Source organism: Camelus ferus, chromosome 9 (assembly GCF_009834535.1).
Source record: "Camelus ferus isolate YT-003-E chromosome 9, BCGSAC_Cfer_1.0, whole genome shotgun sequence".
In the NCBI taxonomy this organism is placed as follows: domain Eukaryota; kingdom Metazoa; phylum Chordata; class Mammalia; order Artiodactyla; family Camelidae; genus Camelus; species Camelus ferus.
Genome location: NC_045704.1, coordinates 45565230 through 45580177, shown reverse-complemented (window position 1 = coordinate 45580177; position 14948 = coordinate 45565230). Strand labels below are relative to the sequence as shown.

Here is a 14948-nt window from a genome sequence, read left to right as displayed (position 1 = left end):
CAGCAAACTAAAGGGAAAACTGACAGACTATTTCTACAACTTACAGATGGAAATTTATAATCTCAAAAGAATAATTTTAAAATGTGTAAGTGAAGGAAAGCATCACATCTTTAGTGCTCTATATGTAAATCTAATAAATCTATTATTAGCAGTAAGCAGTAGCCAGCTACCAGACCAAATGCCAGTAATGATGGTGAATTTAAAAATGTATACTTGACTTATTTTCAGAATTGATGGAATCATTAAAGTTCACTATGAATATTCAGCAGTTGGGATAAAAAGAGATCATATCTACATGGACATACCAGAATTTGCAAGTACAGTTGACCCTTGAACAAGACAGGTTTGAACTGCATGGGTCCACTTATTCACAGATTTTTTTCAATAAATAGATAATACAGTACTATGCAATCTGTGGTTGGTTGAATCTGTAGATGCAGAGTCGAGGATACGGAGGGCCGACTGTGAAATAATAAGTGGATTTTTGACTGCGCTGAGGCACCCCTAACCCTGCCACTTCTGCACTGGGTTGCTCAAGCAGCAATTGTATTAATTTGATTAGAAAAATGAAAATGGATTTTTAAATGGAATCACATACAGAAACCCATGTAGATGTTATATACTGCTTAAACTATATTTTAAAATTAAGAACTATTAGTTCTAGATTTGTGAATGAGAAATTATTTAAATTATCATATCATTTTAGTGCTTAAAATACCATAAAAAAGAGATGATACTTTATATGGAACAAACTAAACTTATAGAAAGCTTTGAGATTAGAGACACTCTTTTAAGTTCTCAAAAGAAGTATCTTTCACTGATACAAAAATATATATAACAAAAATGACATTTAACTAAGCTTCCAAGATAAAAACATGATCCCTTGCATTTAAATTTGCACTTATATCTTATAACTTCTCAAGAGCAGTGCAAAATCAGTTGAGTTTCCTTAAAAAGCCATCCAATTCTGCAAGTGTGCTAAGTGAACCAATAGTGGAACGGAGAAAGAGTAAACTATCGACTGTTCAGAATAGAATCATAAAAAGCAACAGTTCATCTGGAAACAATTTCTGGCCTAAAACATTTACTGTTCAACCTGAGTTATTCTTTTTTAAGTATTTCATTTTTCTTACTTGGTAACAATGACTTCAAATCTAAACATCTTGTCTGATAAAAGTCACCAGATAAAAGGACATATTTTTAGATCAAAGAAGAAAGACATTGAGAGAAAAAAAATCATGAGGCGAACATTCATGTTGCCAAAGGATTGTAAAATCTAGAACACGCAAAGTGGCTGCAAACCTGCTTTGTCAACACCTTACATGCCAACCTTCATTTTCTACTTTTCATCTTTTTTCTTTTTATAATGTTAATGTAAAGTTCAAAACTTTACAAAAAGTTTTAGTTTCAATCAGTATCAATCCACTATTTAGAAACCGAAAAAGAAAGAAAGAAAGGAAGAAAGAAAGAAAGAAAAAACGACTTATGAAGAAGTCTGAAAACGAGACCGACCTATACCCTGGGTGAGATTGGATGGGTTAAGTGTCTCTGGCACTATTTGTCTTCACTATTGACAGACACTGTCACACAACCCACCACACGATGCCTGTCTCTGAATGGCGAAGCTAGAATGCAAGTTAAGTGTATTAATAGAAAAAACAACTAGCATCCCAGCATATAAAATAAGCAATCCAGATTATTTTACCAAAAACAAAAATTAAAAAAACAAAAAAACCAAAAATTGTAGGGTCGATCATTTAATTTACATTTTTAAAACAGTTTCAAATTTCCATTTGCACTTTCCCCACCCAACATAAGTTAACATGCTACAATAAGCAATGTTTCAAAACAAACTTCAAAAAATTAAATTATTAACACTCAAATAAATGCATGTGGGGAAATTTCTTACTCAAAATTTTTGTTAACTCATATTCACCAATTTGTTCTTCTGTTTACTAATGCAATCTAATCCATAAGCCAGAATGTTCTCTCTAGGTGTTTTTAGGCTGTGCCCTTACACAAATACCTTAAAGAGTGGAAGAGGATATATTCTGACCAATACACTCAAGCAGTAAGAAATATCTACATTTTAGCAACAAAAGCATATTTTCATTTCTCAGGCCAACTTCCACATACTTCCTTATTCTCCTCTCAAAAAAAGTTCCCAATTGACACTTTTAAATTAGATATGCTATTGTGCATTAAATGCTTGATCCTAGAGGCTCTATTTAAAAAAAAATAATTAGCACTATTCCTGAAGCTGAAAAGCTTGTTACCGATTTATTGGAGATCATCTTTTTCTTCTCCAGTCCATCAAACTGCCAGTCAGGGTTCTAATACTACACAATAACTACTGTCCCATTTTTAATCTGATTTCTCCTAAAATAATTATTTTTATCTCATCTGAGTGCCATTAATATATTCACAGAATATTTATTAAAGAATGTTTCCTAAAAATTAAAATGCTAACAAAATTTGTGTAAGTGCCCCGACAGAGCAATGTTTCAAATATATTTTTTGTCTTATCCAAACCAAAGTATCTAAACACAGTGTAAAATATGTATTAAGTACATACTACACAATTTGATTTTTAAATCCTTTCCTATTGGAAGAGAAAGATCTATTATCCAGTGATTTAAGTACAACTGGGTAGCATCACTCATTGATACTGAGTGAAAAGACTAAAAATCCCAGAAAGAATCCTCACCTTCATAAATTTAAACACAAAAGGGAATAATTATACTAGCTGATGACTATATTTATTACTGTCAAAGACCCCAGGAAGTACCGGTTAAAAAAAAAAAAAAAGACAGCTATTATACTACTTGAAAGGAAATGTAACTTCAAGACAAAAAGAGATTACTACTATGCTAATGTAAGAATTGGAGAGAAAAACAGTTCTAAGGGATGCAATTTGAAGGTCACTTCAATGCTTTATCATATAATACATTTTAATATAGTTTAGATTAAATAATATAAAGGTATTCTTGCCAACTCTAGTCCAATGTCTACACATTTCTCTCTTTTAGAGATGGCCAAAAAAGGGAAAGAAAATAGTATCTGTATCATTTAAATCCTCTAATTTAATTATTCAGGTTTCACACATGGATCTGGATTATAGTGTATATTAGATCCAACTGTAGACAGAATGAACTGTCTAGGGAAAAAACAGAAGTCATAAATTGCTCTACTAGAAGTTTTGATAACTGATCATGCAACTTTATCATTTCATTTTTTAAAAAGTGGGAAGAGAATTCTAGGAAGAACTTGTAAACAGTCAACTTTGCAGAATCATCTCTTTGGGAAATGTCTGCTCTCCCTGTGATTCATCATCCTTCTATCAATGTTTCTTTTATTCACAAGAGTTCCTAGTGAAGGAGTATCAACATGAAAGAGTAAGTCCAAAAGGAAATCCCAAGGCTCATGTGTGGCTATATCTTGACTGATAGGCAAAACTTCAAAATAAGGTTAAAAAGTAGACTCAGAATGGAAAGAAAGAAGCAAAATAAGTTTAAAAACTTGTTTTTATAAAAATAAGATCTATTTTTTAAAACCTTATTAACAAATGAAATAAATACATAAGGGAGCAAGGTCAATGTCTTTTGAATGACCACTAATTGTCAGGTAATGTTAAGTATTTTACATATTTATCTTCATAATAACCTTAAGAAAAAGTTGGTAATATTGTCTAGTTAAAGGGGTAATATTACTAGAAATTTATTGAACTTCCACAAGATTCTGTCTATAGTAATCAGATTCAAATTAGGTTTTTACATTCCAAAGTCCATGCTAATTTTATCATATTTCATATATGGGAAAAATAAAGAGAAATAAAGAGAAATAAAGTGTGTGTGTGTGTGTGTGTGTGTGTATGGGAATGTGTCTCTGTGTGTGTTTAATCTAGACTGTAGCTATATAGGCCTGGTGCTTTGAGGTACTTTCTCACTCATTTTCCAATTTAATCTAATTGACAGTAACACCTTGTTATAAAGGGATAACAAGGGAAGAATGAATTTAACTGCAGTGGGTTAAATAAATACTGCTGACAGACATATACTTGAATTTATCGATGAAAAGTTAATGCACCCTTATTTAAAATAAATTCGTCAAGTATCTGATATATCCCACACTTTTGTTAACTTTCTAAGAGCATGGTTCATTGCACATTTTGATTTCTGGTATTTTTTAAATTATGAAATACTTAAAACTAACACCCGTACACCCTATGCTCATATTTAACAAATGCTATCATTTTACTATGGATGATTTTATTTTAAGAGAAATAATGTCACAGAAGCAGATGAAGTCTTTTGTTGTATCCTACCTTAATCCATTCCCCTCACTCCTGCCCCAGTTACAGTGTTTTTATATAACTTAATTACTATTATTTATACAACTACTTGTTATAAAACAACTAGTTATAACAATACTTTTTGCTTGTGATATTATCAATCTTAATGGTAATATACAAAAAGTAAGCCCAGTTCTGTGTATTAATTTCTTAATGTGAAATTCTACAAAACACATATAAAAAGACATTGTTGTCTATTTGATATATGTATTTTGTCTGTGAATGGTTGAGAATCTATGCAGTTTTAAAATGCTATTCTAGATTCAGGTAATATAAAAACGTGCTTATTCTATCAGAAAATGAATAAATCATAGTATTTATAAAAGTTGCTAAAATTATTAAGAAGACAATAAAAATGTAAATATTTAGGGAATAAATCAATAATAATAGGCCATGTGTACTTTTTGTCAATGAAAATTTATAATATGCATAGTCTCTTGAATTGATAGTTATGTATGAATTAACCATTGTGGTCCAAGTATGCTGACGCTTTTCATTTTAACAATGCAGATGTTAGCATAAATCAATACATACATACATACATAAACATATATTTCTACATGTATAAATGTATGTATTTAGATTTACTATGTAATTTTAAAAGACAGAATGAGGAATAGAGTTTTTAAACCTATTTACAACTATATGTAACAACTCTTTATAACTATGATCTGCCTTCCTTCTGGAAGGGGTCCGGTTTTCGAGGAAAATTAGGAATGGCCATATGGAATAACCAAGATCAATTCACATTTTAGCCACATCATCAATACACAGGTTACGTAGGTGAATTACTTTTCAGGTTAATGGGCTTTGGGCTTAACCTTAGGAATAGTATACTACATAAATGGGCAAAATTCTGAAATACATTAAACTAGATAGAGAGCAAAGGCAAAGTCACTCCTTAAATTTAGTCAACTCAAGAAAATACAAATTACATAACTGTAAATATTTACTAACACTAGTAAATAAGTTACAATAAATTCAATGGCCTATGTATTCTGTTCCTGTGAATCACTTTTATTAAAAATTAATATTCTTCTAGAAATCATATTCCCATTTTGCAGATCCAGAAATCTGCAGAAGAAAAGGAGTAGAGCTTTTTCAACTCAATATCCTACACACTGCCTAGCCCAATATCTTGTGTTTACCTAATTGAAGTGATAGCTCACAATGCTAAATTCCCTTAAGTACAATGGCAAGGAGAAAAGAACTTAGACCTTAGTGGGAAGCAAGAGAAGTATCCTGTGCCTGGAAGGACTGAGATAGGACATGCAAATTGTTTGGTACAATTCCTATTACCCAGTAGGAACTCAAAAATGATAGTTTATATTTTCTTCAACTCAATTTGTATACAGTTTTGTTGTTATGGATAGTTTAGAAATTCTTAGGATTTTACTTTAGGTGATTAAGATGCCTGAAGTGAATTAAAGCATAACTGTTATTTGATTATAGGACATTATTCAGTTCTTTAGTGTCTTCTGTAGTGTAAACAGCACTAAGTTAAGTTCTTTCAGTATAGGAAATACTTGTTAGGTATTTGCTGTGGCATAAAACTCAAAGCACTATTTAAGAAGTCTCTTTCAACAGAACAGTTTGTTACATGGAATACTTCATAAAAGCTATTAACTTAAATTACAGCCTTTAAAAACCTCCAGTGATCCAACTAGTCGAGATTTCTACTGTATGCGATTTATTACTGTGCATACATATACATGTTAAAAATTGCTACAAAGTATTAGTGTACCAAGACTATGTTATGCCATTTCTAAAAAAAGGACTAATATATATCTATTGAAAGCAAAATAACAATTTTACGAAAACAAACAATAGAAGAATTATGAACTAGTTATTCCTAAAATTCTCTGGTTGAATTATAAAATCTATAGTGTGATTAACTCACTGTGTATCTCAAGAATTAGAATAAAAATTTTTAAAGAAACCTGAAACAGTTACCTTATCAAAATTATATTTTGATATAAGCTAATAAACATAATGCTGTAACACAAAGTAAGGGCAAACAAATAGAATTTAGGATAGAACAAGAAAATAATTTGATTTCTTAAAATGAAGATTAAAGTTTACTGTTCACGTCTGTGAAAGATTTCCTATTTGGAAAAATAATCTAAGGATAAAAACTGTAAACATATAAGTAGATTTTTAAAAATATTTGATTGGTATGTGAATTATATCTCAATAAAGCTGTTATTTAAGAAAAATACCTGCCATTTCAAAAACTCAAACTTCAGGTCTAGTTGTTTTAGTTCTCTGTAATAATACTTACATTTTATTTCTTTATAACCTATACTACAGGATTGGGGGAAAAAACCCAAATAAAAAGAATACTTTAACAGTTTGCATTTCTTATTGATCAACTTCTTATTCTGCCAAAAAATACCATCAACTCAACTGGATAACTTTGTGTTAGGAAAATGGCTTCTGTCTTAATGACTAAGAACCTACAATATTCTTCAGAAACTCTGTATTATAAAACCTTTATTCATTCACATATTGAACCTCAAACTCTTAAGTACCTTACCAGTGGAACAAAAAATGATGTCTTTAAAAGGAGGAGAAGAGTACAAATTTCAAACTGTTGATCTTCAACTACACCTCCCAGATTTTGACATTTGTCCCCATGGAGAGGGGAAGAGTTAAGCCCTCTTTGCCCCACTCTCAACCCTGGGTCTTACCAGATAAAAATATGTTGTTAATGGGAGTATGTAAAAGTGTGACTACTGCAGAGGCAGAAAAAGGTTTAAGAGACACTCTTTTATCCAATATTCTGGATTGTGGATTAGCAGCATCATGTTTACTCATTCCCTCAGTAACATGTAAAGGGAAAAAAATCTAGATTGGCGAATCTGAGAAATACATTTTTACATTTAAAATTTACATGAACTTGATTTAAAATGTACATGAACACCTATATATCCAGCCTCCAAATTTTAAAATGTAAATTGATTTAGAACTTGTGAAACACAAACCTTTATGGCAGAACTAGAAGTCTGTTCCCACCAGGCCCTCATACCTGATAGCAGCCAATCCGGCTCCTTCAAAACTCTGAAGAATTAACTACATCAAGAGTCATCATTTTTATGCATTTCATATTTAAACAGTAAAAGTTATAGATTAAAAAAAAACTCACAGAAGTCTAAATTAATTTGTCTTTCCCTAGACATCTTGTCTTTTGGCCAGGAAACACTGAGTAACTGGTAATTTACTCCAAATCTCTCTTTGACATTTATGTCACTAAGGATATTAACATATCATATTAAAAAAGGAACTCAATGATACACTAACTGTTCACCCTACAATAATCACTCTGCAATTTAAACTCTCTTACCTATAATGTTATACAACAAAGATTCAATTCTACTAATAATACATTAGAATCCTAGAATAAGAATAAGACTATGTTGGTTACTAGAAGTAAACAAGTCAAAAAAAAAAAAAATGACTTGTGGTTTTAGATCACAGAAACTTTCCATATGTGAATATAAGAAAACTGCCAAGGTCACCTCCTTATTCTCATCATCTTTAAATGTCAATAACTTCTCTATCTAATAAGAGTTTATTATTACTTCAGAATACTTCCTTTGGTTAATTTTTTTATTGCCATGATTTTTTAACTCAAAGTTTTCAACCTAATTTATCTGGAAAGAATTATGAAGGGAGGGAGGGAGGATCAACATTCCATTAGTGACTCAAATTTAAGAACTTTCAATATTTATATATAAAAACTTCTAAAATTGAGTTTGATATTATTTTAAAGGAAGTGTTGTTCTTTTTCCAAGCCTAGCTAACAGTTTTTCAGCTTTTAAAAGGAACTGGATCTACTGTCAACAGACGTTAAAAAGCACCGAAGAAACAGACTTTTAGTTCTATACAGATTCAACATGTCTTTAAAAACCAATCTCAAAAGATACAAAAGAAATCAGTTAGTCAATTTCTACCTGTGGATTTAAAGTGAAATAATTCATTAAACAATCTTTTTTCATATTTTGTTATCTGATATAATTTTTAAACGATTAAAATTTTTAATTCCAGAAAAAATGTTTAGGGACACTTCAGAACCCAGTGAATTATAACGTGAGACCAGGTCATCTTAATAATTTGATTACTAAAAAATTCACAGTTAAATCCACAGAATCTGTTAGCAAATGTCTGGCAACACATGAAAGTGAGCAGGGCTGGTAAGTTTCCTTGCAATGTTTAAAGTTTTCCTGCCCTCAACCAGGAAGGCTGCATACTGCACTATACAGCTCAGGGGAAAGATTGGTACACAGGTTAATGGTACATAGGTTAACGCAAATGAGAAAAATACCCGAAGTTCTATTATAGCACCAAAATCCTCATTTAAATCGTAACTTTCTACTTCGCTGTTCTTTTTGAAACACTGTACTGAAAACAATTCTCTGATGGAGTTTAAGTACCATTTAAAATGAGGTATCATATTAAACAAGAAACCTCAAATTAGTAGGGAAGATAAAACTTCAGAGTATATACATAATTTTAAAACTTAAAAAAAAAAATTAAACACACTTAGGTAGTCTATAAACGCCCCTCCCCCAAAAAAGAATTACAGTTGGGCACTCTAACATTATTACTGAAAGCATTCTTAGTAACTGATCACTAATCAAGACTTTTTTCCATTCACTTGTCCATCAATCTTTTAGTTTAATTCATCCAAAATTTGAACAAATTTTATATAATTATAAAGTATATGATTTGAGAGCAGAGTACAAATAAATTTGATAAATTTCAAACATTACTTTGAATACTTTTTCACTGATGAAAAAAAAGTCTTTATATAAATATTACATTCAAATCTTCTATTACTTTCAATCGAATTTAAAATGTCTAAAGCCATGTATGTTCTTAAATGTAGGGAAAAGGTTATAGAAACACGTTACAAACAGAAAAGACACTTGAGTGCTTGAGTCTTTTTCAGATTATACAAAATGTTTTCCCCTTTGAGCAAATTTTTTAAAAAAATTGTTAAACAGAGGCTCAAATATAATTTTCTATCCATAGATTGGTATTTAACCTTCTTATGTGCAGGCAACAGAAGAGCTTTAACCTTCTCCACATAGTTGAAGATAGGTGCATTCTAGGAGACAGTACTAATAGATTTGCCAATGTGAAATTGCAAGGAATAATAATTTTATCAAGAACATTATATTGAAATTTTTAATGTTAAAAGTATATACTTAAAAAATCTCCGAAAACAAGCCCTCAAATTATACTCTTTGATATGAACTTTGCCAGCACTGTTCACATTGGCCAGATAATAATTTAGTTTTCTTTAAAAAGTAAAATGAAATGCATACCAGCAGCAACTACAGCTGGAGGAGGCGAGCCTGCCTCACCACCGCTTGTCTGACTCATTGATGCTACAGATGTTTCTCTAGATGGAGGTAACTGTAACTCCTTTGGGAGAAGATCATAGACAGATTCTGTTGGGAGGGAAGGAAAACATTTTTTTTAAAAGCATGTAAGTCAATAACCTAATATATGAGCACAAAATTAACGTCTTTTCACTCACAAGGAGAACTATATTATTCACACATACACACTTCATATAATTACTGTTGTAAACAATTATTAGCAAATATTTTTCCTTTATTAAATAATTTTATTGAACAGAAGAATGAATTTTCCATTCATTCTATCCCCTGCTTTTTTCTTGGCTTCATCCCTGTTTAAGATGGTCTACAGAAAAAGTTGTTAAATTTTAAAACTGGATAAAACTAGACAGAAGAGATGTCAAATAACCCAAAATGGTCCAATATACCCTTTGTAAAAGTAAGAGTGTAACTTACTATCCTTTACATATAAGAGAACATGTACTTGTGTTTATCAGCTTTAAATTGGCTTCTCCAATTAGACCATTAGTCCACAACTGCTTTTACGCATCTTTTAGCAAATATTTTAATTCACTATCATAATGCATATTACATATTACCCTCCTAAAGAAGCTAAAAAGAAGAATGTCATGACACAAGAAAACACTTCTTACTCTGAGGTATCTCCAACTCTAGAAAGGCACAAGTATAGGATACTCTTAAATCACAGAAAGCACAAATACCTATATTAGACTATGATTACTTTTGTATCCCAGATTAGAGAATACTGTATCTTTTAAGTATATTTATAATATTCTAATTGTCCATAAAATCAAATGTATATAAACTATTTAAAATTCTTTTATAGTTATTATTATATGGTATTTAGACAGAAATAATTCTTAAGATATCCTCTAAAGGTAGAAGAATCAATGTTGGGAAAATCTTCAAAAGACCAATTTAAATAATATGGTTACTTTTTAAAGAACTGAGGCACAGAGTTTAATGGACTTGTCCAGTATTCCAAGAAACCCAATATTCTAAAAATTAAATAAGATAATTAATTATTTGCATTAATAAGTGATTTTAAAAACAAAGGTGGCACTATAAGACATTTTATCCTTGGTAACAAACAATAATTTTAGTTAACCAATAACTGAATTCATAAATATACTTGGATCCTCCCAGTTAATCATTAAAGTATGTATCCTGAGTTCAATGTAGATAGGGATAAAAAAGAACTTCATGAAGGAAAGCTAAACTTAGAAGTTGTAGTATTAAATAATCTTCATTCATAGTAAAGAATCGACTAAAATTTTCTTTTGAAATACTCTATTATCTAACACTTGAAATTTTAATCTTCAAAGCATTAAGCAAATTTTACATCTGTCTGAATATAATATGCCCTGACTGAAATTTTTTAGCTTGTTAAAATATTGCTTAAAGCCTTAAGTAAATTACTTCCATCTTTTAATTATAAGGCAAAGGAGAGAAAACCTAATTAAAACAGAAATGCAATATCATCAAAATTTTTTAATTTAACTTTTCAATATATCATCAAATATTGATTTTAATAAAATTATTTTTCTCAATCCATATTGAAAACAAGAAATCCTTATACACAAAAAATAAGCATATTCAAGTCCTTTTTTTAAGGGGGGGTGGTCCAAACAAACAAAAAGGAAATCTGAAAATAAAAACTGGCTTAGATAAAAAGAGAAAGGATCTACCAAAATGCATTTACGTCAAGAGGAAAAATACTTAACCTAGTAAGAGCTCAATCACTAGACCCACACCAGTTGGGACTACTTCTCCACTTCCCTAATTATTAAATTAAATAAATCAAAACAAAACAAACCCTTGTAGACTGAAATACTACCTTTCCCAAAGAACGAAATAAAGTTGGGTCTACATCAGAGGTATAAAAGCAATGTTAATAAAAATACATTGGAGTGTACCTAAATAAAGAACTTATTATATCTTACCCCCTACCCACTACAGCCTACCTCCAAACCAAAGTAACAAGATAGTCAAGTGGAAAATGTAGGAAGCATGGATTCATTCCTTTATCAAAGGTATTTTCTGATTAACTGACTCAAGTATTTGGAAATTAGAGAAGTCAGAAGTTTTATCCTTTCTATCCAAGGAAAGCAGCAGTTAATACAGTCCTTACCATCACAGGCTCTGATTTCATACAGAACTGGGTTGGCTCTGCTACTTTAAACAACCTCTCTCAGACTTAAAACCTCACTGAAACTCTTTTTGTACCCCATTATCTCAAAGAGATTCTCTCCAAGATATAACTGTACAACTCAAGCACATATACTGGTCTTACTCTCATAAAACATTAAAAGAATACAAATTATGCTATCAATACTACTGTCATTTAGTCCTAAATTTAATCCAAATTAAATACCTTTACATCCTCCACTAGCCAATGAAAGAACTCCAGAACAAAAGCATAGGTACTTTAAATCCATAAAACAACAAAGAATCCTACCTCATGGTAAGCCACCATATCTATTTTTCTTGTGTTATCTTTTAAATCAGTTAGATGAGGGGAGAATGAAATTCTAGATTTAGAAACACAGAATATGAAGAAAGAAAATGAGAAATCCACAGAGGAAAGGCAGTTTCCTGAGGAAAGACTTCCTTAGAAAACAAGGTATAAACTCTACTAGACTTTTTTTTTTTTTTTAAGAGAGAGAATGTTTAAAAGGTTTCTGTTGGAGGTGATAAAAATTCCAAAATAGATTATGGCAATGGTTACAAAGCTCTATAAATATACTAACCACCTTTGAATTTGTGCACTCTAAATGGGTGAATTTTATGGTAAGTAAATTATACATAGATAGAGCTGTTTTTAAAAAGAGAGAAAGAGGAACAGAACAAGGACAAGTGAGAATTGCACAGGAGTGAGCTAGGTCTCTCAATGTTCCTAATAAACTCCGTGGACAAAAATATCTCTTCACATAGCTTCTATTTGTGAAAAGTGAAAATATGAAGGCTAAGCTGCAAACCAATCTAATTTGCTTTTGAAGGCTCTTCTACCAGAGGATCAGGAAAATGTCACAGGTATCATTATCCTACATCCAGTAAAATATCTGATGAAAACCTTAACAAGTTCTTATGAAGAAATGACAACTTAATAAAACAGATGACTCTAAGCACCAGCACCCCAAAATGTATGAGGGAGGTGGTTACTACATCGACAACTTGAACAAATATACGGAATTTGCAAATGACATAGGTTTAAGAGAGATATATCATATGTCATAATTCATCACAGATCATGGAAGGCTGGAGTATCTGCCCAAAGGAATAAAGTGAAATTTAATAAGGATCAATGTGCCAGCTTGTAAAAACTGCTCTTTTGCAATGTACTTAAATGCACTCACACTCTTTCTCATTCTCTCTCTTTTTTAAATCTAGAAATTATTTTACTTTTGTTTTCTAAAGAATGATTTCCTTGGCCTGCCAGAATCAGGGTGACTGCTGTCATATATATATTCTATTAATGTGGCTAATTAATTCATGCAATAATATATTTAGTCAACTCATTTAATGATTCATTATGAATTTTAAGTTGACCAAAATTCCAATATAAGTGTACTGCTTAAGTAACCACGTAGTAGACTTAGGTCAAGTACAATAATAATAATGTTAACATACAATAACATAAATTATTAACAGAAGTATATGAAAAAAATTAGGCAGAAAAGGGAATAAGCTCAGAAGATGAAGAATTTGTTTTATGTTGGTGCAACAGTACAGAGTCTAGGGTGACTGGGGGAAAGACAGAAATGGAGGAATGAAATCATTTTCACATACTGAAAGCAAACTAACGCTTCCCAACGTTGGGTGGGAAGGTGAACAATGTAAAAATGGGCCAACTGGCTGGCTTGTTTTTTGGCCATTCAGTAAACTCTACTTGATCCATTTATGTCACTGATTATTTCTGGGTCAATTTGGTCTTTCAGTCTTCAACACTGGCTATGAAGGGGTGGGAATTTCGCCACACACAAACTCAAGATAGAAAGACACCCTATCCTGAGGGCACAAGGCATTGAAAGAGAAGGAAAAATTGGTAGCTTAATAATGCAGCTTTTTTTTTTCCTCCTCAGTTGGGAACTGTTCCCTAACTGCTGATCAACCAAATTCCATTCTCTACTGTTTGATTCTGCATGTTGCTCAGCTCCAGGAAAAGATGAAAAGATTTCGAATCCCCATACTCCTCTCCTCCCTTTCCACCAGAAGAGTCCATGGAAATAAAACAAAGAAAACATCTGAGGAAAAAAGCATGATTTTCTAGTTCTTCTCTCTTTGGAAAATAACATTAATAATACAATTATAGCTACCAATTATTGAGCACTTGAGGACAGGGGCAGGTACTGTGCAAAGTTCATTATACACATATTCTCACTTAACTTCAAAACAATAATGTGAGGTAGGTTTGACCAACAAAGAATATGAAACTTGTATAATACTAGCAAGTGAAAAATACATGTGATAAAAGAAGGAAATGATAAATATTAAGTTTAGGATAGTGGTTTCCTTTGATGACAAGACAAGGATACAGGACAAAGGAGTAGCAGAAATAAGTTGGGCTCATGAATATTTTTAATAAAATATATAATCAAATCAAATCAAAAATACAATAAATACTAAGGCTGAGCATACTGCATAGCCTCACCAAGTTGCTGTAAGGATTAAATAAGATGATCTGTTAAAAAGAACTCTGTGGAGGGTGGCAGAGGGAAGAACTCTTAAATCATTATTCTTTTTTATGGAATTTTTACCCCCATCTTCTTTTGTGGACCTGATAGCTAGCATTCAGTGTTCAATTACTTTAGGGTCAGAAAGAAAACAATCAAAATTGTCAGAGCCCATCTACTTTATCACTTTTCTGAAGACTCTCGTTAACTTTTAGGTAACAGAATAAATAAAAGTTGTACACAACTAATACTATAGACTTAATTTCATGCAGAGATGAACAAAAAAAGTGAGGGGAAAGCTCTGTAAGTAACACTTTTCCATTCAATTGTCAAGCAAGCAGCTAAATATGTATAAAATATATGTATAATCGATGATACTTTGTAGCGAGAATGCTTTAAAAAACTAAAAGTGAGTTAATACTCAGTAGATATTATTCAAATAATGAATGCTCCCTGATATCAGATGCAAGCACTATAATACTGGAAAACATATTTATAAATGTTTCTATCTTGTTTTTACTTATTTTTTAAATTATT

General features: G+C 31.2%; 1 protein-coding gene across 11 annotated transcripts in view; it reads right to left on the bottom strand.

Annotated features, from left to right (window-relative positions):
- NFAT5 (nuclear factor of activated T cells 5) overlaps nucleotides 1-14948 on the bottom strand; it is a 113496-nt gene that overhangs the window by 51307 nt on the left and 47241 nt on the right. For 5 of the 11 annotated variants that reach the window (XM_032486635.1, XM_032486634.1, XM_032486636.1 and 2 more), the window contains one exon: nucleotides 9682-9807. In XM_032486635.1, coding sequence (XP_032342526.1) covers nucleotides 9682-9807 — 126 coding nt within the window. Of the gene's footprint in view, nucleotides 1-1512; nucleotides 4422-9681; nucleotides 9810-14948 lie in introns of those variants that run through there. The other 6 variants (XM_032486639.1, XM_032486641.1, XM_032486644.1 and 3 more) reach the window with 2 other exon arrangements.